Genomic DNA, 26,614 nt, shown 5'->3' on the forward strand with positions numbered 1-26,614 from the left:
GTTGTCAAGCATTGGCAGGGTGGTGGAGTCACCATCCATGGAGGTGTTCAAGAAACAACTGAATGTAGCACTGAGTACTCTGCTCTGGTTGACAAGGTGCTGATCAATTGAGGATTGGACTTGGTAATCTTGGAGATGTTTCCACATTAGGGAACACATGACAGCCAGACCCACTGGAAAATACCTTCTAACATGAAGAATTTTCCCAGGATACAGAATTTCTTAGCTGAGCATCTTGTTTTGCTCAGTTCAGTAGAAGCAAATGAAGCATCAAGTATTCCTTACTCCCTTCCCTTCCATCTGAGAGTAGGCATACAATCATAGAATGTTAGGGGTGGGAAGAGGCCCTAAAGCTCACCTGGTCGCACCTGCCCTGCCCTTCCATTAGATCAGTTTGTTCAGGGCCCTGTCCAACCTGGCCTTGGACACCTCCAAGGGTGGGGCAGCCACAGCTTCTCTGGGCAACCTGTGCCAGTATCTATCTCACATAACAAGTGAGACTACAATTAGAAAAGTATTTAATATTAAATACCTTGTTGGTTGGAGCTGATTCTCTGGAGAGATGGAAGACTCAAATAGATTCTCAGCTAGGAAGGAGCTCCTAGATCTCAGCTGATAGCCAGGCTGTTCTACATCAGAGCATATCACTTAGAAAAGGCTTCTCTATAAATTCCAAAGAACTGTTGGAGGTGACTGCCTGACTTAGGAAGCTTGTTTAATGGGCTTTAGGATGCTGAGCAGCTTGCTAGTCAGAGCAGACTTCAATACAATTCTGAGCAACCTGATCTGACTTTGCAGGTGGATCCAGGCCACCTCTGTGGTTCCTTCCAGCCTGGATTACTGTGTGCTCCCCTGGACTCTTCCTAACAGCCAGAGGGGCCAGGTGATGCTTGGCAGCAGGCTTGGACACTAACAGAGATTCTGGCATATAAGCTCTTTGTTCACCATTGAATGAGACACAATTTTCATTTTTAGTTTATATTTATCTCTGTATATAGAGTGTGAAGCCTCCAAACTACATCTAATGTGACTTTTTGATTGTACCAGCATTGCATTTACCTGTTTCTTCCTCAGTCACACCGTCTCATACTCCAGTGCTGAGAACCACATCCAGTGCACTAAGAAACATTGCCTTTATTTTCCTTAAATTATTATTTTTTATTTATATTAAAACTCCTTTGTTTAGAGAATCAGACAATAACAGAAGGTGGCCAATGGAAAACACATCTACAAATGCTAAATTCCATTTCCCAGTGTTGCCAAAGACCAAGGTTTCTGATTTGGCTCGTGACCAGCAAGCACAAGCTCACAGACTGCAAATCAGGCTCAGCAAAGGGGGATGGGGTTTGCTCTCAACACAAGACTAATCTAGTGGAATCTAGGAACAGGCAGAAAGCTAAATTCCATGCTAAATTATAGTTGTGGATAAATTTAATTCAAAATTATACTTTTGATGAGCTTTATATATTTGGTACAGCTCTCTACAGCTTTCCAAAGGAAAGAATTCCATCCTCCGTGGACTTCGAATTCTACTAATTTGTTGAATTAGAAGTCTGGGAAAGTTAAAACTGCAAAAACACCCCACACCCCAAAAAGAGGCAGATGGCTGTCACAGATAGACAGTTATCACACGACAGCACCTCCCACCGTGCCCCACATATCGTACAATGAGCCTCCCCAGCCACTCCAGATGCTTCCCGTTATCTGTTGTGAGAAGGCAGCTGCTGCCGCGGTGATAGCCCAGGTCCTGTGAGTCACTCACTACTAATGGCACAAACCCCTGTCCCTGGCTAAAGCTGCAAGGCAAAGAACAAGATTGCTTAAAAAAAGGGTTGGCCCAATTTTAATTGTTCTGCGCTGCAAATAATCCTGAAGCTGAGCGTCGGTTCCCCGAGTGCAGAGAATCACACCATGTATCAGCCACAGGTAAATTACAGTTAATGGCCTTTGACCACTGAGAACACGGAGGAGGAAGGGAGCAGCTCAACACCAAAGCAAATACCTGAAAAGATTGGAGCAACTGAGCTTGATTTAACTCTTAATCAGATCCGGAGGCGCTCTGACCTACATACTCACAGCATCCCAGGGCTGCAGGCACAGCCAGTTGAGCAGCCACGCGGCCGCAGGGAAAGAGGGTTTAACGTGCTGAATGTGAGGGAGCAGCCTCCTGGACACAGCCCTGCAGCTGCTCCACAGCCTCACACTCCCTTCTTGGATGTTTCTCTCAGGCAAAAATTAATGTTCCCCTCCCCACTCTTCAGAGTACCTTGCATTTCACTTTGACAGAGAAACAGTTTGTTTTTTTTTTTTTTTTAGCTGCTGGTAGTGATTTAGAGACTATGGAGATAACACACTGATTATTTTTCAATACAAATGTGATGTGGGATTGTCAAAGTATAATGACAATCAGGCTTGAAAGAGCTCAGCTTTGCTCCAGCAACAAGTTGGAAGAAATCCACAGAACTCATCCTGGATTCACTGAACCAGGGAGAGCAAGCCAGGGAGAGAGCCAGGTATGACCATGGAATCTGAAAAAGAACCTAATCTACATGTAGGGAAGAATGAGACTTGCGGCAAAAATCATCTTTTTTTCCTGAGGAACACAAAAAATGAGAAATATTTTTTAAAACAAGCAGACACATCAAGTTTGAAAATAATCAAACTGACTGGTTCAGTGTAAAACCAGAAAACATCTGAATTATTCATGTGAGAGAGATGGTAGAAAGACACTGCTGAGCTCAAAGGCCTGGGCCAATGTTTTTTAAAGCAGTCTTGGACCAATGCAGCAGCAGCAGAAGAGGAAATTTTAGTTCTCAGTGCAAGTCTGAAAAAGCTAACTATATAAAAAAACTAATTATTGCATTTCCACTTCATTAAAATTTGCATTAAAGCAGCATCCTTGAGAAGGTGTCACTTTTCATACAAGTTGTACCCCAGCAATGCAGGATGGTGAGTGGCAGAGCCCAGCACGTGGGTGAGAGTCCAGTCAGAGAATCAGAACCCTAGAATGGTTTGGGTTGGCAGGGACCTTAAGGCTCCTCCAGTTCCAACCCTCTGCTGTGGACTAGACCAGGTTGTTCAAGGTCCCACCCAGCCTGGCTGTGAACACTTCCAGGGATGAGGCAGCCACAGCTTCTCTCACAGGGCCACCTGTGCCAGGGCCTCGCCATGCTATAGGCAAGAATTTCTTCCCAATGTCCAAACTGGTCCCACTCTCTCTCAGTTTAAAGCCATTCCCCCTTGTCCTGTCACTACAGGCCCCTGTCCCAAGGCTCTCTCCAGTTCTTCTGTAGCCCCTTTAGGCACTGGAAGGGGCTTTCAGGTTTCCCCCGGAGCCTTCTCCAGGTGAACACCCCCAGCTCTCCCATCCTGGTTCCGGAGCAGAGGGGCTCCAGCCCTCAGAACACGTCCATGGCTTCCTCTGGTCTTGCTCCAGCAGGTCCACATCCTTCTGATTTTGGGGATCCCAGAGCTAGACACAGCATAGCAGGTGGGGACTCTGAGAGCAGAGCAGACTCCAATGGACTGACAAAACGCAATTACCAAATCCTGTCAAGCATCCACCAAGTGAGTTTTTTCTATCAGCTTCAATTTCTTCCTCTATTAGCGCTCCCATTCCCCTTACATAACAGCAGGGATTCGAGATAGTTTAAAAAACTGAAGATGAAGAGGAGGAAGACTGAAAATAGAAATACCTACCTCAAACCTATTTGCAGCACCTATTTCCTACACTCACCCTCACTCCACCTCCCCACATTTAAACTGATTTTTGTACCAATTCTGCCCTGGCATCCCCTGAAATCATCTGGACTAGTATGGAGGAGCCAAGCCCGGATCCCCCAGGTGCTGAGGGTGACGGTCACCCACCTCCAGGCACATTAGAGTCAGCCTTGCCCAGCAGAGCAGGTCCCGGCCCCGCCGGGTCAGGACGCGCCGGTGCCGCAGGCGGGCAGGGCCACGCGGTGGCGCCGGGGCTCGCTCCGAGGGACGGAGCCGGCAGCGAGCTCAGCCCTGGAGAGACGCGCTCCCGGGCATTCCAAGAAAATGAAAAGCGCAGACTTTCTCTAGGTGGCCTTGAGAACGACCTTCGGTGATACCGTATAAAACTGTAAATATCCTTGATATAAGCACGAGGGGAAGGGAACTGGGTTAGCTTTACAGGGCTGCCTGCCACTGGTCTCCAATGCTGGAGCAGTTCAAAGTCCAAAAAGCAGATTCTGGGTTGGTTCTGACGCTACAGATGATAATGAGCAGCTGCTTTGAGATTTCAAAGTCCATGGGAATAAATAAATACAGTGTCTTTCAGAAGTCAGCATTTTAAAATGCATTCAAAGCACTTTAAAAAGAGATTCCAGGGGGAAAGGGACAGCCCAATAACATTTCTATATGGCTGAGCTAAAGCTGGATACTCATGACCAGATAAACAGAACCCATCACCAGCCTTTCGCTCTCCCAGGAAGCTGTGGCACCCCCTCCCCTGGGCATTGTCCCTGCTCCAGCAGCAGCCGGCTGTGTTCCTCTTCCCCGAGGACAAACACAGCAGTGGAAAAGGAGCAGAGCTGCCTGAAAAGTGGGTCAAGCGTGGAATGAAACACCCACCACAGGATACTCCCAGGCAGGGCTTCTCCAGCCGCGCGCCCCCTCCCCGCACTTTTCTTATAAAATAAACAAGCAGAATAGAACAGCCATCACTGCCAACTCCTGCACTGATGGCCATGATAAAGAAGGTTTTTAACAGCAAGGTTTAGAGTTCGGCTGGATGTGGGGGGGTATTTTCTAAAACTCCCGAAAAATAAAGGCAGTTCGGAGCCAGGCTAAAGCCTTTCAGCCCAATCGATCGTGCAATTATCAATGTAAACAGGACACTCCTCTTTTACAGTTCAGCACTTTCGGTTTTAAGTGCATAATTTGGAAAATAGCTTATAGATTTATCGAAATTAAAAACCAAACAAACTAAAGCAACAAAAACAAACCAAGAGAACCTAACCTCCAAAACCCCAGATGTGTTTGGGGGAAATCTACTGGGAAAGATGTATGCAAGTAGTCAAGACAACCAAAAGCAAAGATTTTCTTTAATTTATACGACCTTGTGCAATGATATGAGTAGCTGCAAAACGGAGCGTTCTCAAAATCTTTTCTGCAAGTTCTCATGCAGGATGGTCACCCTGATCACACTGCTCCTCTTCCATCACCAGTCCCAGCTGATTGGTGACTGATGTTTTATACATTACTTATACCAGCAGCAATCGTTTGAGTTTCCATCCCAAAGTTCTGTTCACCAGAGAGTAGTTAAGAGATCAGTAGTTCCACCCATCTTAAAGCTTTTAAGCGGCAGCACAGGTTTTAAAAGGCTAAAACATGCAGCACTGCTTAATTTAAAACCAAAAGTGTTGTTTCAGCCTTTTCTTCCTGTCCATATGCCAAAGCACTCCAGCCCCTTGCTCAAGAAAGCAGCCTGCCTTTACTCCCATCCAAAAGGAGTACAGCCAAATGAATTAGAGCACCAAAATAACTTTTTGTAAAACCACAGAAGGCTGACTCATGAACTGCTGACTCTGCAGGGCTTTGTTCATGGGTACTGAAAGAATTCTACACAGTCCAGTGTGATTTTTACTTAACACTTTACCTGTTTCCAACCTTCTCCCAGAAGAATTTCCAGAACACCAATACTCTGTGTTACGACTGCTGTAGCACAGAGAAGACATCCAATACCTTCTACAGTGCTTCAAAAATCACTGCTTGCAGACATTTTGCTCCAAAAATCCAAGACCATACAAAACACGAATGTGGTTGCAAAAAACATGGACAATGTAAAAAGCCATTTCTCAGGCAAAATTGGCTCCAACCAATACAGCAACCCTTAAGAGTTTCCAAGAGTGATTTGCATCCAGACAAAACAAGCAGCAATTAAAGCAATAAATGAGTGTGGAACAGGTGCATAAGGAGGTAATGAGAGTGGAGGCACACCTTCAACTCACTGAATTTGGAGCAGCATTTAATTTGAAATTTAAAATTGCGATCACATTGGCATCTTCTTACTACCATTTTTCCTGAAGGAACAAGAGCACTTATTCTCCAGCCCCCTCCCAAGCTAACAGCTCCTCCAAGAGCAGGAACTGCACTGCAGTATTACTAAGGAAATGAAGAGGTGAGAGGGGGGAAAAATAATGTGTTTATTGAACTATGAAAAAAGACCCAAAATAAACCCAGCACTATCATAGCAGGTTTGGTTTTGTCTTGTACAGGAGGAAATCCTTTAAGAGTCAGGATCAATTTTTAAATTGTCAGAGCAAAGACTTTGTTGCAAGGCCCTTGAAACACAATTGCTTTCTTGAACTCAGTGCTTCAGCTTACTGCTATAAAATCAAAACAAATCCTATGGAACATACATTGGTAGGTATTGGCACCTCTCAGTTTTTTTCTGTTACTAGCAGAGCTTTTGACAGGAACTGGACCAAGACAGAGGGAGGTGAAATGGCACAGCTTCCACTAGCAGGATGTCCCCTCATCACCTTTTTCACAGGGCAGAATTTGTTCTGTTACCATTCAGATATAAGGGGAAGGAAGTAACACTCTATCTGCACTCTCCCATGCATCCAGTATCTTGCCAGGGTGTTATCAAAAGACCTGAATGAGATAACCTTGCCCAAGCACTTGGAGCAGGGATACTGAGTGCATACAGAAGTCTTAGCAGTTAGAAACAATCCAAAATGAGTACCAGGTGACAGTCACACACACTGGTTACCCTGAACAAACACCCACCTACAGCTGCAGCTTGGTCAGTGATGGAGCAGCAACTGGGGCAGCAGCCAGCCCCAAGCTCCAGGGATCTGTGAAGATGGAGCAGAGAAAAAAAGCACAGAGTGGAAATAGGTAGAAGAAAGGTGTAGAAAGAGGGTGAAAGGGGAAAAATATCTGGCAATCCATACACCTATGTATGTAATACATATTTTGTCTCATTTTTGAATTAATGGGCCCTTAGTTCAGGACAGGCCTGCAGCAGTTTAGGGTACTCACAATGGTATGACATGGCAAATGACTTATGCAAAATGAAATATGGAAAGCTCAAAACCCTCTCCTTTTGTCTATCAGTATTTTCCTGGGTTTATTTTCAAAAAAGAGAAAGAACAGCTCACGGAAAAGTGTAATTTCATTCCCAACTGACTTCTGATAACCTAAACCCCAATGTCAGCCCTCCCCACTAAGAACTTAGTGCTGAACACTTCAACACTGAACCACCACAATATGGGATTTCCAGCTATGCCTCTATTTTGTATTTCATGGAATCCAGCAGGTGTTGTAGAGATGGAGGAATTACCAATGACTTCCAAATCCTGCTCATTTCTCTGCTGCCACCATACTCACAGGCTGAAAAAAAGGAAGTTTTGTGGAGGTGGACTAATCAATCAGCTACCAATAAATCAAACCCCAATTATCTATATCTTTGTTTCTTCTCTTGCATCTTCGAAACGTGGGTTCAGCTGGTTAGTGCTCCATCACAGCAACGAGTATTTTCTTCACAATGTGGTTTTTGCACTGGAATCTTCACACAGACCATCACAACATAATTATAGAGGAAAGCACAAAAACTGGAGTGACTCCAACATTGTCCATGGACTTTACTAACAACCACTTGGATTTGTGTACAGAAACTGAAGCAAGGAAAGGACTGCTCCCCACCAGAGCAGATGAGTCATGCCAATTAAAGCAACAAGGAAAGGAGAAAATAGGGCAAAGTCATTCCTCTTGAAGGAATAGTGTCAATGAAAGCACAAAGTCCCATCTACACAAACACAGAGAAAGACAAGCAACAGGAATGGAACGTGAACTACTCTCAGCAAAGGATTTTTTTAATAGTGATCAAAGCAAAAGCTCCCAATATACTAAAAAAAGACACTTCAGATGCACTTATTTTTAGCATGCACTTCTTCCTGGAAGAGATCAAACTACAGCAGACTGAGCTCTCCAGAAGCCATTTGGGAACCCAACCTACAGGACAAGGCTCAAATTTTGCTGAAGGAAAAGCAACCACTTGAGCCCTTTCTGAAAGGGGATGAAGTAATGCTTGATGAAATGCAGCATCTTCTTTGCAAGTTAAAGAATTAAGTGGTCCTCCAGCTTTTCAGAAAAGCAAGAAAGCACCAAAAAGCATGTCTAAGACTAAGCCACCAGGTGAGTTGGACATTTGCAAAATTTCTGTGTGTTCCCTTAGAAACAAGCAGTGTAAAAAACAAACCTCCACGTTATTACAAAATCTACATCATGCCCAAGAAACTTAAAGTCTCAAACAATATGAATATTAAGAGTCCTTCTATTAACTCAACAGCCAGGCCCATCATTTAGATGTACCCAAGAAGTGTCACGCACAAGCCTTAAGAAGGCATAATATATGAATTCTGGCTTTGAACCAAATCATCAAATTGGGATTCAAATTTTGAAGAAGTTAGTAGAAAGGGAATATTAAAACAGAAGTTAACATAAATCACATACCACTGTTTTTCAGAATGGAAGCCTGGGCAAATACACGTAGCACTAAACTTCAAGTTGTTTCCTTTAATATTTACAAAACTGGTTTTATTCTTAGTTTTTCAGAAAAATGATTTTAAGTATTAGCACCTACATTGTAAATGAGTCAAACTTAGATTTACACTTGAAATAAAGCCACACGCAATCAGTTAAGTGAACCTATATTCTTCCATTTCTGAGTATTTCAGTAGAGCACCAAGAGGGAAAGAGCAACATGTGAGTAACCAGCAAGCTGTTCTCAGCTGTGAGACACAGGCCCAGGCACCTTCCTGGGACAGGATTCAAAAGGTCAGAGTTTTCCAGCACACTCCAAATCACCTCAGTTTTAGTTATTTATAAGGTGGAAATTTCTATGCAAGTTTATATAAAACCCATCCAGCTACATGTTAGTTTATTAAACCACAGTTGACCTGAGATGTAATTAGAATTTTGACATTTTTCCATACTTAGTTCACAAGTTTATTATGAAAAACACTGCAGCTTTGTTCCTGCAGTAACATTGTTTTACAGAAAAAAAAACAGTTCTCTTCAAAGTAATTCACTATCCTTGGACAATTACAAGGGACAATATGGTAGGGCAGAGTGGAAAAGGGAACTGAGTGCAGACAAAAAAAAAAAAAAATCAATACAATTAAATTAAACAGTATTCCCTGAAAATAAAACAAACAAACAGTTTCAGAACAAATATGAGGCCTTGGTACTTATTTTAAAAATGTTCTTTAAGCTTCAATGATTGTTTGCTGCTACCCTTATCTACAGTCATGCTGAATAAAGCTATAGCTAAATGGAAAGTTAAATGTATTCACGAGGTGTTAATGTCTACATCTTATTATTTGCAGTCTCTCAGAGAAAGCAAAAGTAACTACAAATAGCGCTATGCCAGAAACTGGTTTCTTGACCAACAATGTTGCTTCAGCATGCAATGAACTGGTTCATTCTAAAGTGGTCACAGTTGTTGATGACAAGAGGCTTTGTATTGAATATGGCACGTCTTTTGGTCCATGTGAAAACAAAGTTTGAATGTTAAATATTTTCTGACACTTTGGAGTTACTGTTGCTCTTCCCATTTTCTTTAGGTCAACATATGGTTCATGGCAATACTGTACAGGTCTAAAATCTCTTTACAGGAAGTAGTCTGGGGTGCGACGAGTAACATGCGGTTCACCTCTACGCGGTGCCGGGTCAAACTGCAAACTGGAGAGCACAGAAAACACAACAGCTCAGCTTTCATTCAGCCATGTGCCAGCCATGAGTTACAGCAGCAGTGCTTTAACACAGCTGGGTCTCTGCAAGTTTTATCAACCAAATTAAGTGTTCTAGAACAACTGTTCTAGCTCTTCCACTCCTTATATGTACTTTTAACCATCACTTTTTTAATTTCCTCTTACCATGAAGGTCTGGAGAGAAATTAATTTTAGCTTTAAGACCCAAACTGGTCAAACATTGGTATCTACTACAAAGTTAAAGTCCCAAAGAAGGCAGTTTGCACAGTGCTTTTGCCTCATTTACCAGTAAAGTTGCTGCTGCAGTAGTCAGAAATCTCATTCAAAAAGCTGACATCCCAACACTTGAAGAATTCAAATATTCCAAAAGTCTCCTGCCCAAGACTGACAGGAAGGCATTACCTTAGATGTGACAGACTACTCCTGCTCTCAAATCAAATCCCTACACAGTAAATCATTAAAATCCAGGTAGTTATTCAAAACAAAAATGAGTGTCTAACATTAATCTGACAGAGAAGACCTCAACAGCAACTGTTCCAGAGGCTCGACTCCAAGACTTTAAATGTGACTAACCCAACAATTCCACACTCACTCCACCTCCCAAAAGCTTAGAGAGGGGAAAAAAACCCCCATACTTTAACACAATTAAGTGGTATCTTAAAATCATGAGCAACAAAATTCTCATTTTCAAATATACTTACAAGGAGTATTTTAGAGTATCATCAAGTTCCATAATTGCAGCCTGGTTGCCACAACGGTAACAATAGTTTGGAGCACTGAAAATTGTTACTACATTCCGATCATGGCACCAGTTGTACCCCTGGAGAGGAAGGTAAAAATAATTATGACAACCAAGTTCATATACCCGATGTAACTGCCTGACTACAAACCAACCTTTTAATGCCCACAGCCCTAAGTGGCATTTGTAGGGTTACTTGAAATAAGCTTAATGCTGTATTTTTTTACTCTTCTGGAGAGAAAAAGGGTAAAAAGGAATTTTGGCTTTCATAGGTTGCTTCCTACTTGTAAATATGAGCTAGATATTTAAAAAAAAGACAAAAAACACCTACCAAGATTTCTCCATTGCATTAGCATTAAACTAATTAAAACAGCAATTCTGAAGTACACAATCTACTCTGAACCTTCAACTGCGATCATCAAAACCAAAGTCCAGACATACATTTAAAAACTTGAATTGCTAGGAATAACTAGAGACAAAATCTGAATTGCTACGAATAACAAGAACAAAAGCACATATCCAAGCTAAAAAGAAAAATTACACTTTTTTCCAAGGGACACATATTTAAAAAACCTTTTTATCTACACAGAAATTCAATACTACATCTAGTGCCAAAGCCTGGCTTGGGATATTACTGTAAATTTTCAGGAAAACAAGGTCAAAATAAAGGTTACTCCACTGTCAAACTCCTTTAGTTGCACATGAATACTGTCAAGGTCAAGTTCCTGGAAGACTCTCAGCTGGATCATCACCTGTCACAGCAGCATATGCACATCTCTGGCACACAGAGCATAGACTAAATGCACCAAGGACACAATCTAAAGTCTGAACTGTCCTGCTCACCTCCATTACCAACTGATGAGCTCTTGAAACCAACGTAAGGCCATTAGCATGGTTAAAGGTTTCTGAGATATCCTGTCCAAATGTGTAACCTGCACCTCGAGGAGAAATTCCCCAGCCACCACGGTCATCTGGATCTGACCATAGCAAGTCACACATCGGACCCTGTAAAAGATGTAGATGATGTTTCAGAGGTGAAGCGCAAAGAACCAAAACCAAAGAAACCAAAAAAACCCACCCCTGCACAACTCTTTGAAACTTAATATGTTTCTTTCTTTAAGCAAGGACATGCCCCTCATTTTTCCTTTAAAAAAATCCAGAATAGGAAGACAGGCACTCCAATATTGCTAAGTTGATTTGAATTTCATTTTCAGCCTGTGAACTTAACCCCTCAATACATGCTGAATCACCAATCTCATTGGCATAAAAAATTATTTTTCAGTACCTCATGGGGAACTTCCTGCAAGCGATCAAGTGCTCTGATGTGATCCAGTGTATCTATAGATGGAGAGAGGCCACCATGTAGACAAAAGATCTGCAAGAGTTAAGAAACATGAAGTTTATTTGCATTAATCAAATAGTTAGAACAGTTTAGAATAAATGATTATGAGAAAATCTGCATGAGATTCCTTTAAAGATGAGAGCTGACAGAACACAGTGTTAAGAGCTCCCTTTACAATCAAAAACATCCAGCTTTGTCAAATGTCAACATACCTGGCCATCCACCAAGGCAGTTAGAGGCAGGTAATCAAAAAGGTCTGTAAAGTATTTCCAAACATTTGCATTTCCGTATTTCCTTAAACATTCATCATAGAAACCATAAACTTGTGTGATTTGCCTGCTTTCATGGTTCCCTCGAAGAATTGTGATACGTTCACGGTAACGGACCTAAACAGAACAGTTTATTTTAGCACATCAATGAGCAACTCTTCCCTAGAACAGAATTTGCATTCCCCAATCCCTGCCACACATCAATAAAGCAATTAAAACCAAACCATTCTGAAGATTCAATTATAACCTTTGAGGTAAAAAAAAGGAATAATTTATTCAAATCTTCAACTGCCAAAAACTTTTTAATCACACAGAATCACATAGATTAATAACAAGTTGTATTTATTATTACTAGTGGACTTCATCACACCTGTGCATTAAGCTGATCTCTCCAAGTAAATTCTTAAAGACTGCTACTTCGGCAAGTAAAAAATGAACACTCATTTTAGATAAAGTTCAGGCTCACATCTGAACATTTTTATAGTTTTAAGAAGTGACTTAGAAAACTAAGACAGCCAAGAAGTCAGTTTCAGTACCTCTAATACCAATGCAGTGAAAATCACAGTAGATATTAAGTGTAGTCAGGATAATAATGATATATTTTATACGGAATTGTAAAGCTGAAAAGTTACCTTAAGAGCTACAAGCAATGTGACTGTTTCAACTGAATAATATCCTCTGTCAACATAGTCCCCCATAAACAAATAGTTTGTGTCTGGTGATTTGCCTCCAATTCTGAAAAGTTCCATGAGGTCGTGAAATTGTCCATGGACATCTCCACACACTGTGACTGGACATCGCACTTCTTGTACGTTGGATTCTTTTGTCAAAATTTCTTTAGCCTATAAAACAAGAAAGCACATAAATTGTGAGTTTGTCTGTGAAGAGCGGTTTTATTCAAATCATGCTCTACCACTTCCAATTCTGCTACCTGCTCTCTTTAGCAGCTCTTGTCCCTTCTCTGAAGCACTTCAGGTAAAAGTTTATCTTCACTTAAATGCTGTTTATCTTAAAACAGTAAAACTTTAGACTTTCTATAAAAATGGTTCTGCGAAGCACAGAACAATCATCACTATTGCAACTTTAAAAGTTTGAAGTATTTTGAAAAATTAAATCTAAAAATTCTGCCAACATCTAACCTCCAAAAGCCCAAACTCAAATACAGTCAAAGCATTACCAACACCTTGGCACTCACCTGTACAAACATCTTTGACCCACCTGCAAAGGCAGGGAGCCCTGCATAAAGCAGAATGAGAACAAACATCCCCTGGTACCAGCAATTACAGAGCAGGTTATCACCTGCACAAGTTTTCTCAACAAGTTTCATGATTAAACACAGACTAATAACATCAAGCTGTGTCTTCATAGACCAAAGCTGGGCAAGATCTTTGTTATAATCATTTTTTCTCAAAAAATTGTGTCTATAAAATTGCAGACAAAGGTAATTTGTATGAAGAAACACAGGCTAAATATAGCACCAGAAAGGTAATTTTGAAATAATGCAAGACAGTTGTTACAGTTTGTTCTCAGAACAGTCACCAGACGCATGCCACAATGATTTGCTAAATCAAGAAGGTATTAGAAATATAAATAGTAACAAGTTTACTAGTTACCATCTACAAAGATTTCCCTGTTTTTCAAGGCAATGCTCCTATTAAAAAAAGGACCCTTTTTTACCTTATTACCTCAATTACAAGAGAACATATAAAAACTATATTCTATTATATAACCCATGTTGTCTACAAGACAGTGGCTGACACTCCCACCCAAAAGCACTGTCCCACACATCATCCCGGCTGACCACTATGGTCACCACTTCAAACAAAAGAACACCTAAGTTTAATGATGGAAATTATGAAATTCAATGTTTCACTGCAAAGAAATGCAAAAATACAGCATGGCTAAGCACCCTGCACAATGAAAAGCTTTAGATGTCACTCTATTTACATCAAAAGTCAGTCTCACATGAGAGTTTCCACTTGTGCTGTGCCCAGTGCTAAAGATAGGTCATTCCTGGCTTGTGGTCGATGCTAAAAGTGCAGATTTATTTTAAGATAGCCTGACTTGAGTTAATTTTAATGCAGTGACACTCACCGGATGTTTTGAAGGTGCTTTAACAGCCTTAGCCTGTTCTAATACTCTCTTACATTCAGAAGCATTTGCCAGCTTAATTCTCCTTCTGACAGAGAATGTCACAGATGCTTACAGCACTTCGATATAAAGAAAACCCTATCCTTTAATGAGAATGTTTCTACCACTGGATTTTCTTAACACGCTTGAAGCACCGCACAAAGAATGCAGCATTCATTTTTCATCAAAGGTATGCAGCGTTTGTGCTGAGAATGGCAGGGTTCTCAGCAACTGAGTTGTTGCTTCCTCAGTTTCTGAAATATTAAATCACTCAGATATGCACATGACCAAACACGTAGAGAAGTCAGACAGCTACTCTGATGGAAAAAGACTGTTCCAGGTCAAGCTGCAGAACAGAAACCTCTGCTTAAATCCTGCACTGGAGGAACGCTGGTGCAGGGATTCCAACATTCCCATGTTCTAAAACCAGTTTCATGCAACACTGTGTTATGAACTGTTTGGTTAATTTACAATCTTATGTCCCACAGTACTAGAAGTGGCACATACCCAAGAGCTTAAACATTCTACTTGGCTCCATAAAAGAACTTCAGCAGAGCTGAAGGTAGAAAAAAATAACATCCTGAAAACAAGTCACCAACGAGCAGTCTACTATATCCCAACTTTCACAATAAATTACTTCCTATAAAAAGGTGAAGTGAAAAATAAAAGGACTTTCAATATACAAACACAAGTTGCTAAGACAACAATACATGTAAGACTACAATTTCACAATGGTAAGTGATCACTGATACTACTGCTGCAGTATCTGTGCCCCTGGCCTTGTACTGGATCACACACAGCCCTGTGCAACTCCACCTAGTTACACTCCCTGTTTTTATTGATTCTTGACAGGGCTGCTTACTCACCACATCACAGAACTCCCTCCCCCTACCCAACCCATCCTCCCCTCCAACAAATGGATTCTCACCAGCAGCTCTCCTATACTCCCTCATGGAAAGGAAGCAGTGGAGCACCCTTCAGCATCCTTCAGCAGAAGACAGAAAACTCCTTGATCAAATTATCTAACAAAGGAGAACTGGGAAAGACACACACACACCACCCCCCGAACTTCAAACACCTCAGGACCTATTGCCACAAAGGGTAATAGTGCAACAATGCAGTATTTTGACATTGACATTTTGAAACATCCAGGTTTCACTGCCTATCAGCAGGACAAACAATGATAAAATTCAGAAACAGATTTTCCTAAGCATCTATTAATTCTTTCGTATCTCTGTCTTTTTTCAGCTCTTAACAATTCTTACTATTAAGACAGCCCTAAACTTCTCTACACCTCCAACATTTAATCTTTTTTACATAGTAGAATATCACTACAAGTCAAACCTCTGTGGTGTGGAGTACTTAAGCAAAAACTTCTTATCAACAACCTACGATATTACAGTTGTAAAACCCTGCCTCTAAATCAGTTTAATTATTTTTTCAGCACTACACTCTCAGATTTCAAAATAAAGTGCAAACACATACAGAATAAGACTGCAAAGAACACCTTACTTCAAGTTGATAAATGATAATTTTACAGCCAATTACCAATGAAGTCTAAGGCAGAAAAAAACACACAGCTGTGACACACAGTTACACAAGAAGAATATAAGAAGAACCAAGTGCAGTGCTGTCATGAACACTACTGCTGAGGTGGAAAGTCAGATATTTTATTCAGAATGATCTCAAAGGTCAAACAATGAGCACGTATCAAATACATTTCAGCTTAGTCACAGCGACTGGAATTCATTCTGACTTGATACTGGCTTACACTGTAAAGAGAAAACTTGTACAATCCCAAAACTCAACGAGAATAAAACCAATATTAGTTTAAACACACAAGAAAACAACCACTTTTCACTTTAAGAGAGTAGCACTGTATAAAAACACAACCTAGTATTTAAGAATTAAACCATTCCTGGCCTGCTGCACATCATCTGAAGGCCCAGCTGAACAGCACCAAGCTGCTTTGGTGGCTCTGTTTACAAAGCCCATCTCTACAAAACGCTGTTCTTAAAACAAAAAGATCAGTTTTATTGTTTCAAGACAGCACAAGATCCGAGTATATGAACTGCCATGGATAAGAATTTTGAAAATACAATTATTAAAGTCACTACCATATGATTTTCAGATCCTCTGTTTATTTAATGAAATGCACAAGTTGTATGCATGCAGATGTATCTCTTACTTTTCCTGCTCCCTCCAAATGGTTTTATTCTATATGCCACAAACTAAGGCTCAGAGTCGAGTGCCATAAAAGACATAATCCATTTTACTTCCTCTATTCACTCTGTGCTGAGCATAAGCAAGCTTCCCTCATGAGCAGTGTACATCATCAACCTTGTCTCACAGGAATAATTTCCAGTGGTCTGTTTCTGAAAGATTCTCTGAATTAACCCTTACCCAAATTCCTCTGTGTTTGCAGAATACACCAGATACTTCTTAATTACTCTGACCCCTTCTTAGGTCCGTACATTCTAGCATGAGCTCTGACAACTCGGCCCAATTATCTACCCTGAAAAACTCTGGGGCACACAAAATAACAAGACCCAAACCAAAGAGTGAACACCACTTTGTCCGTGTAGAATTGTAAATCAATGCTTGAAGCAGCACTACGAAGCACTCAAAAGATTACCACTACTAACTCAGTAAAGAAAATACAACCATTATTTTAATTAGACAACACAGCCCCGAAGTCAAGGTTGCAGATGGTAATGTGTCATTCTTGGCTGACCAGAATTCACACCTGCAGCCCACGACACTGTCCAGTAAAGTGTGTCACTGTAACCAATAAATAGTTATTTGTAGTTACCATAAAGATATTTTAGTGAGATCGAAGACTTCAACCACACCCATAATTTCCTGTCACCAAGGTGCACAGGATGTGACTAAAGACACAATGATCAGCTAATTGGGATGAATACTGGTTCTAGCTGCTCAAATATCATGACTTGGAAAATATTCCAGTTCCAAGCAAAGTCATCCGTTACAGTCAGCAATTCTTCTGCAGAGTCAATGCTTTTCAATTAAAGGTTTCCCCCAGTCCTTACATGGGGAGGAAAGAGAGCAGGTTAGACAAAAGATGGGTTTATTATTTAAAGCAAAATATGTTTTCATTCACTGTCTGACATTTGAAACAAAACTAGATAAACGAAGCCTCCAACACCATCCTTCTGTGAAGGAGGCATGGCAGTCAGATTACACATGACACAAATGGGAAACTGATTTCTGCTGAACTTCACAATCCACTAAGGAGTTCAGTGTGAATGTTTAAGTAGAAACAAAATTAAAATACAAAGCTCCCCACTGACATTTAATTATTTAGTATTCCAAAGTAAGTAAAACCAGGATTTCCATCCACATAGAAATACTGAGCAGCAAAATACTCTCTTGCTAGAACAAAAGATGATGCATCTGCTTTCTCTCTGGATTTGTGACTAGCACCTAAACCTGCATTTCTAATCTCTTCTGTTCGGTGAGAAGAGAGACCACTTTAAATACAAGACCTCAGCCAACCAAAAGAGCAACCCCAGCGCCAGGACTGCTGTAAGATTAAAATAAGACAACCACTTTCCTTTATTGCCTGTAAATTCTAGAAGGTCTACAAGAAAGCACGCAAGCAGCAAACTTCTGCCAAATAACCCTCTCTTTCCTTTGTATTACAAAAGTAAGGACTGACCCCATTCAAAACCTTGATAGTCCCCTTAACATTTCCATTTGAAAAGAGCAGCAGCAGTCTTACACACGCAGAGTAACTGATAAGTGTTCTTGCTCTCAGAGGCAAATCTGGGAGAAGGGGAAAGGCTGTTTATCAATCAGTAGTTGACAAGAGCAGTGGGGATAGGAAGAAGGTCTTCTGAAAGAACTCAGTGTCATTATTTTGCTTCATAAAAAAAGATCTTAGTATCTTCAATTTTAAATTGAAGAAAAATAATCTAGAATAAGCTTTTCTTAAAAAACATAAGAAGCCAAATAACTCAGGAACCCTTATGCCTTCCTGGCCTCATGGGAGTTCCAAGAAACACAGCAATGTCAGCAATGCAGGAAGCTGACCACTTACAGGGATGTTTTTCGGTCCTCTCTGCAGAACAAGCTGTATCCATTTTGAAGCATTCAAGTAGTTAAAAAAAAGGAATAGGCTAAACCTATTCCTGAATTACTTGTGCCTAGTATCAACAAGACCAGCTTCATGCAATGAACTCAAAAAGCTCTCAACTCTTTTGTTCCAGTAACTCCAACAGAGTTTGACATAGCATGCTACAGGTAGGGACACCAGTTGGAGGATGGGAGGTCAACACTCAAAAATGAGTTTAGAACCAACCAGCAAGCAAGAAACACCTGTACTGGAAGGTTCAAAATATTCAGCAGAAATATTGGAGACCCGGCTACTGAGTAACTGAGCTCCAGTATTCATTCTTTAGTCAGGAATAAACTTTCTCCAGATTAATATATACTACCTGAAGAAGAATTTACCAGCAGCATTACTGAATAGAGGTGTAGTGCTTAAGAGTCCCTAAGCAAGAGTGAAAATTCAATCCCTGCTCCTGTGAATTCTCCTCACACAGACACGAGTTATACGAGGGCTTGTGATCTCCCACCAAACACCACAGCCAGACAGGTTTGGGGTTCGTGCTGGGCAAGGCAACCCAGGTGATCAACTGAAAATGGCTCAGAAGCAATCACAGAGCAACAGCCTCAGCACAGGTAGATCTGGAAGAGAACATCAGTCTTGCAACCTTATCCATGTCTTTAGCCTCAAACTGATAGAACTCAAGGAGGAACTGCTCTGACTTAGGAGTGCTTCATGTCTGTTAGCTTAAGCCATGCTCAAAACAACTCAAGTATCTTTCACTCCTACTTGATCACAACTAATGTTGCAACTAAAAAGCAAAAAACCAAAACCAAACATGTCACTGCTAGCACAACTCAGTTTTTACAGAATTTATTAGAAATGGAAAAAATAATAAAAAAATAATAATAATTAAAAAAACAAACCCAAAAAGCTGTTTATGCTACAATCACTGTCACATTCAAGAATAAATTTTTATATGCACATCAAGATGTTGTATGTAAATCCAGACTAGGTGAGAAGGCTGGCAAGGTTGACACTTCAAATGCCTTCTGTGGAAAGAGACAATTTCCATTTTTCATTATCAACCATAACAAAAACCAAACAAAAAACTAAATCACCATCCAAAAAAAAAAAAAAAAAAAAACAAACCACACACAAAAAATCAGAACACTGGGCATGAAGTGATATTTTTTTAAAGTGTTCCAGAATAATCTAAAACAGAGTCACTCAAATGTTACAAGAGGCTTTGTGCACTACACTTTTAACTCTTCAGAGACAAAAGGTGTAAATACATGACCCCATCAATTACTTGATCCCCGAGTATGTCCAACAAAGCAGCAAAGGAGCCCTAAACCATCCTCTGGTCTCCCAGAGCCCCTTGAACAGCTACTGAGGGGCCCTCCCTCCCTCCCTCCCGCCCCTGGCAGCAGCTCCCCTACAGAATCCCGTGCAGTGGCGAGGCAGAACTGCAACGCTGCACATTCCTCTTCTGCCAGGGGAGAGGGACACAGAACCCGCCCGATGGATGCACAGCCCACCACACAGGGCACACCGTGCTCTCACTACCTGTGAGTTCTGCTGGGGAACGTTTCTTGGCTCATTTACAGCAAGTTCAGACAGGAACATTAATTTTCACAATCATCTTAGTCTGAAGAATAGTTAGTTATACAAGATGGATATGGGAATGCAAAAGCTAGCTAATGGAAAAGCCCTTGCAAATGCAGCTGGAAACAGTTTAAAACATTCACTTCTGGCCAAAAATAATCAGCTAAGAAAGGCAACTCCTGAACAGCAAAGGAAGCAGAAGGGAACATGTGCCTCTGTCTGAAAGAAAAGTTGTGCAGACAACTCAGCTTAAAACACAGAGTGAGATCCACAGAACATGTAAGTTCTATGAATTAGAGGAACTGAACTTTGATTGCACAGGCTTTTTTTTGACCCAAAAGAAAGCTTCATCAGAAACATACTTGTCCTCTCAGAATTAAGTCACTTAAACATGAGCTCAGTGAGTTTGTGCAACTCACACAGCTGCAGTGGGTATAAGCACATTTGGTTAGAGAACATCTAACTTGGAAGATCAGGTATTAAAGTGAAAATTCTACAACAGAAAAGAAATTTAGAAAAATACACCAGGAACAAGGTATATACCAGAGAACAGTACGGCCCAGAAACACATTTACACCACAAAAATTAGCAATGGTGACAAATAAAAAAGCAAATGTAACCAACATGATTGTTACAGATCAAAAACTCCAGCAGTCAAACCTTGAATCAACGTTTCTTGAATACCTTTACCACTATCAGCCCTTCATTTAGTTCAAGATATTTTGGGTAACAGCACTATCCAGTCAAAGGTATCCTACTAGCAATTCAAGAACCCTGAACACTCTACATAGTATATATGACCAAATAGTCTTCTTCTCTCCAAAAACTGGGGAAGCCACACTCAAACTCACTAAATTATGGAGTAGTGTTTTTGAAGGAGTGGCTCTGACACCTCCACCTGCTCTAGATACCTTCTGCAGTAACCAAAGCAAACTCTATCCAAAAATTCACCTCATTCCTTTGTGTAATTTTAGGCTTCATCCCACCTTCCTGAGCAATGTACCACACCCCCAGCTCCTGTGATAAAGAGGAGACAAGACCATTTCCCTCCACCCTCGCAATGCATGGGAAAGAAACTCTAAACCAGCATCCTTTCATTCAAAATGGCCAGTGGAAAAACTCTCACCTGGCAATAAAGGACGTCCTTTCACCTCTGCCAATAAACAATTCAGCACTAACAGGACAAATGCTGCTGACATGTAACAGTAACTGGACTGGGTATATTTTGACCACTTCTTTAGAACTTGCACTTCTCAAATGCTGAAGCAAAGCACACACAGTGGGTCACTCAGCTGAAGGAACATTAAGCACACAGCACATACTAAGCCTACAATAATTTAACTGCCACTCACAGCTTGATTATTTCAAATCATTTGTGAAAGTATAATGTATTATTCATAGTTACAAATTACTTCTAGACTTCAAAGATGTTTCTGCCCAGTTCCCACCACCACCATCACCCAGGTAACCAGGCTCAGTGAAAGACACACCAAGAGAGTAACTGGGATGCACAAATGGCCACACAATTATCATGTTTGTAAAAAGCTGTTATGTTCTTCAAGTATCAATATGGAAATACAAGAGAGCCCTTAGGATTATTCTTATTAGACAAGCACCAGTTTGCACACATGAAGCCCCAGCAGATCAAGAAATACTTGTCAGGGAGATCATCCAATCAAAGTGTGTTATCAGGAAAAAGCCCTCAATTTTTTTTTAATTGCTTATTTTAACTAGCCCTAGATGCAATTCAATGTGGTGAAGAACAACAGTTTATACCGTTTATACCTAGTAGGATCTTTATTTGTCCTTTGGAACAATAGATGTATTTGACACTGTCCTTAAGCTATTCATGGAAAGACAGCCTTTCCATGTGATTACATCCACGAAACTAATTAAACAGTCCAAACAAAGCACAACCCAGTGAGGTTTCTGAGAGTCAGTGCTGGGAACATGGAAGCACATTAAAGCAAGTGCTATCCCTCAGCAGGAAGGTGCAGAACTAAGCTCTGACCCCATGAAAACAGTGGGGACAAGAAGATGGAAAATTCAGACTCTAAGGGCCTACTTCCAACTCCTTGCATCAACAACCATGAAGAAACTTACCTACTCTTAGCAGAAAGTCCAAGAAGATGCACCTGTAGTTATCAGCAACAAATCAACTTTCTCTCACATCACCAGCCTGTGGCTGAACTCTGCAGGGTGCTGACCACACACCGAGAACTGTCACCCCACCCAACATGAAGGCTGCTGCTAAATAACGCTCTGATTGACAGATTTCTCTTCCACATTCTTACGGCCTCTCATCTCAACACACAGTAGTCAGACACAAAGTTTTCTATTTCCCTTTACCATTATCTTGGTGATGAGCATCACACATTTATCCACAAATACAGCTCATTTCTGCTCTTCACTTGGAAAAAAACCAAAATATCATCTTGTGCAAGACTGATGACTGGGACTACTGTATCTTCTGTAAGGAATTTCTGGTGATGTGCCTGCTTCTCACTGAGCCAAAACCCCCAGTACAACAAAAGCTTTTTGTACATTACACATCCCTCCTGGTCCTGCAGGTCACCATACAGCTCCACGAAAGGGGGCCACATGCCCCACTCCTGGGGGACTCAGCATCCCTCAGTTTATAAACGATGGCAAGTGAAATACGGGCCCCTCACATAAAGCAACACAAGGAAGAAGCTGGACCGCTGTCACTGGCCGTGCACATGGAAATAGTCAGGTGGTGACATTGCCACTTACTTGCAACACCCTTTAAAATACACAGTCTGAATCAAATGGAAACAATGTTGAGGTGCTGGAATACAAGTGAACTAAAATCTGCACTGGAGAAAGAGCCAGTCTGGCCAAAAGCACTGCAAGTTCCCTATTAAGAATTAATTATTTTAATTTTTTATTATTAAATTCATATGCAGTCCTCACAAAACAATTGTGTACATCCATAACTTCCTGTATTCTTTAATATCCATTTCCCCAAAAAATTCACAAATATTCTGTATTTCAGTCTAGAGATACAAGAATACATAAACCATCAGTAATAAAAGAAAAAAAAAAGAAAAAAAAAAAAGAAAAAAAAAAAAAAAAAACACCACCAACAACCCTCAGCTATTAAATTACATCCAGAATTAGAATTCAACTGGAAAATGTCTCTGGATGCTACCAGAACAAAATTTTCATGAATTCCCAAAACGCAATCTGTCCTGGGCGGGCTTTACCACCTTCCTAAGCTATGAATGTCTCAATCAACACATTGCTCTGTAACATCCACGCCTCAACGTCTTCAAACCATCACCATAAAAATAGGGAGTTATATAGGATCTCGAATGCTTATTCTGTGAATTTCGTGAAAGGCAGAACCCTACTGAGGGAAACCAAAACCCCAAAGCTAATTTGCCTTCAATTAGTTATAAACGCGCCTGTGCTTATTCATAACGTGAAAAATACAAAAAATAAATCAAAGCAGCAGCTCTTTGCTGCGCGTAACTTCCAGGCGCTTACCACAGGCTTTTATTTTCATTGTAATAACTCAGGCGTTTGGGGGTGGATTGAACATTTTAGCCGGGGGAGGGGGTCTCCCGGGGGTCTCTCCCGAGGATCCATCGCGGCCGCGGCGCCATTTTAGGAGGCGCTGAGCGGGCGGGAGGCGGAGCCGAGGCTCCAGCACAGCCGAGGGGCCGCGGCTCGCCCGGCCCGGCCCCGGCCCCGGCCCCACTCCCCACGCCGGGCCCCGCACAGCCCCCGGCCCGCCCGAGGGCCCCGCGCCGCCTGCCCGCCCGGCCCGGCTCGGCTCAGCCCGGCTCGGCTCAGCCCGGCGGCACCGCCCCCGCCGGCAGCTCCCTGCCCGGCCCTGCCCGGCCCCGCCGCCTCCCCGCGGCCCTTCGCTCCTCACCTTCTCGCAGAGGCTCTTCACCTGCCCCTCGGACAGCTGCTTGCACTCGTTAAGCTGCTCCACCCACTGGTCGAGCTCCTTGGTGAAGACCTTCTCCTCCATCCCGCTCCCGCTCTCCCCCTCCTCCTCTTCCTCCTCCTCACCGGCTGCTGCTGCTGCCGCACCGCCCCGCGGGCCCCTGCGATCCGCGCTCCCCACAGCGGCGGCGGCCGCGAGGCGTCAGGGCGGGCGGGCGGGCGCGGGGAGAGGGCGGCCCGGGGCGCTCCGGCTGCGGCAGCGCTGCCGCTCCTCGCTCCGCACCGTGTAATGGCCGCCGCTGCTGACGTCACCGCCCCGGCCCCACCGCGGGGAGGGGGACGCCACGGGAGCCGACGGCGCGTGCGCGGCGCCCGGGCGGGGCCGCGAGTGCGCGCTGAGGGGAGGGGGAGGGGGCGGGGGAGGGCAGCGGCCGCGCGCGCTCCCGCCCGCCGGGGGCTGTGGTTGTGCTCCGTCCCGGCCCTTGTTCCCGGTGCCTGCGCTCCGTCCCTGTGCTCCGTCCGTGCTCTGTGCTTGTTCCCGGTCCTGCCCTGGGCCCCTGGGGGCTGGCGCTCTCCCCGCGGGGGATCCGCTTGAGGGGCGCGGCGCGGCCCCGCCCGGCCGCAGCCCTGAGGCGGGAGCCGTGAGGGGTCGCCGCCATGGCGGTGCCGGCCGCTCCTGTGTGCGGCTGCTCAGCGCCGGCTCCTGGCGGGGCTCAGCCTGGGCAGGGTCCTCGCCTGCGGAGCCCCCGCTGCGGGGTCGGGAGGCGATGTTTCTGAGGGCTCTGTGCGGCTCCGCGGTGTTGGTGGTTCTCCGTGCGGTTATTGCACATGGGTATCTCCGAGGCGCGTGCCGAGGGGCCGGTGCCAGGCTCTGCAGTGACAGGGCGAGGAGCACTCGCCGTAAACTAAAACCACAAAAACTTCCACCTCCGCACGAGAAGGATCTTTATGCCGTGGGTAGCAGAGCACTGGAACGGGCTGCCCAGGGTGGGCGTGGAGTCTTCCTCTCTGGAGGCTTTCAAAACCCCCCTGGACACGTTGCTGTGCCATCTGCTCCAGGTGACACGGCCCTGGTGTGGGTGGGCTGGGTGACCTCCAGAGCTCCGTTCCAACCCGAACACTTCTGTGATGTTGAGGTCCTGAGCCCGGTTACCGTGTCTGCCGGAGAAGAGGGAAGTGGAGGGCGCTTGCTGGTGTTGGGTACTTTAAAAATAAAGCTTTTCAGCTCCAAATCATGAGCATTAAATACCATTCTAATTGTACCACCATGCAGTGCTTAGGTTAAAAAGGCTGTGCTCCATTTCTTTAAAATAATTTATACTGAAAGAGTTCTTGGAAGTCTGGAGTTTATTATAAACTTTTTAGACAGAAGTAACGTGTGAAGTGCAGTGTAAGTGTTCAGTAAAGGAAATTAGTGATGGACCTTTCAGGAAACTTTCAGGAAGATGGTGTTTTTTTCAGGAAACTAGTGGTGACCTCAGCTATCTTATTGTACTCAGACACTTGCTACCTAAGGGAAAATATGTCAGTAAGACACAGATAAGTTGCAATAAAAAAGAATGTAGGAAATACACAGAACCAATTTCTAATGAATTATGCATTTTATTGCAATCTGCATCTGAAATTATAGAGGAAGATTTCCCTTAACTTACAAAAAGCATGAAATTATCAGTTTAAAAAAGTAATATTTTTTTACTTAAATGGATCAAAATGTTGATAAAATATTGATTTGTTAATTTCAAAAGGGCACACAATGACTTTTCGTAGTTAATTTGTGTTAATTGGCTTGGTCATCACTTGCCTAATACAGAGTCTGAGTTGTTAAATTCTTTGCCTACTATTGAAGGAAATTAAGAATTCTGTAGTGAGCAAGTGGTAAGGAATGTTTGCTTTCATGGGTCAGTCTCGGTTTCTTGGTGTCATAATCTCCTGCCAGACAGAAGTTGGTCTGAATTGCCTGACTTAGATTTCGTTTATCTTCCAAAATAATTTTGCTGTTCTTACACAGGTTGCCGTCTTCAGATAACCTTAGTTTTGCGCTTAAAGCTGTAGAAGGAAAAGTCCCATTCATTGAGAAGTGGTAGGTGTCAAGAATTCACTCTGTGGCACATCTTCCCAAAATAGTCTTGAGCAAATATATGCAAAGAATATGAAGCAATAACATCAACTCTTGTGTAATTTGTCAAGCTAAAGTTCATTTTCTTTAATAACTGTTGACTTTCTGGCATAGTTACATGTTTGAGGATCACACTGCAAACCATCCACACTAGCTCTTCTTTCCTCACACAGATAAGACATGGCAGGATTTCAGTTGCAGTTTTGTAGGCAAACAAGCCAGGTTAATATTTTCCTCCTGCTAGTGTGGCTTAGACTGGACACCTCACAGATTAACAAATCACTGCTGTCTTCAGAGCAATTGTGATGGTTCCCACCCCCACTGTTGGTTCCCAGGAGCATGATGGTAAAGAAAGGAACATTTGATTGAAAAGACTCAGTCACAGCTCTTTTTCAGGCAAACTCCACCTGGGAAGTGGTTGGTGATTCAGCACTCCCTGCTTCCCACTGAAAGCTGGAGCTGTGCCGCTCACCATAGGAGAATTCAGGACTCTGCAAAAGAAATTCAAGATTCATTTATCTGGACTACCCCACAGAAGGGAAAGCTTTGGTTTCCATCTCCATTCCAAGCATTAGGTCTGTATTTTACCCTCATACTCTTTTGACTTGCCTATATGTAGATCAGAAATCAGATCTCCTTCCTCCCTCTAACTTGAGAATGACAATCAATAGTTT

The 26,614-nt window shown here is 42.6% G+C and overlaps 1 protein-coding gene across 1 annotated transcript; it reads right to left on the bottom strand.

Annotated features, from left to right (window-relative positions):
- Positions 1-8,845: 8,845 nt before the first annotated feature.
- On the bottom strand, positions 8,846-23,967 carry PPP2CA (protein phosphatase 2 catalytic subunit alpha). Its single transcript, XM_083872117.1, has 7 exons — positions 23,808-23,967; positions 12,732-12,941; positions 12,043-12,216; positions 11,774-11,863; positions 11,332-11,493; positions 10,451-10,569; positions 8,846-9,720 (listed from the first exon to the last, which is right to left on the bottom strand). Exons 1-7 carry the CDS (start codon positions 23,907-23,909, stop codon positions 9,648-9,650), a joined length of 930 nt encoding a protein of 309 aa, XP_083728243.1. The 5' UTR covers positions 23,910-23,967; the 3' UTR covers positions 8,846-9,647.
- Positions 23,968-26,614: the final 2,647 nt, after the last annotated feature.

Source organism: Zosterops lateralis, assembly GCF_965231275.1.
Source record: "Zosterops lateralis genome assembly, chromosome: 14".
Classification (NCBI taxonomy): domain Eukaryota; kingdom Metazoa; phylum Chordata; class Aves; order Passeriformes; family Zosteropidae; genus Zosterops; species Zosterops lateralis.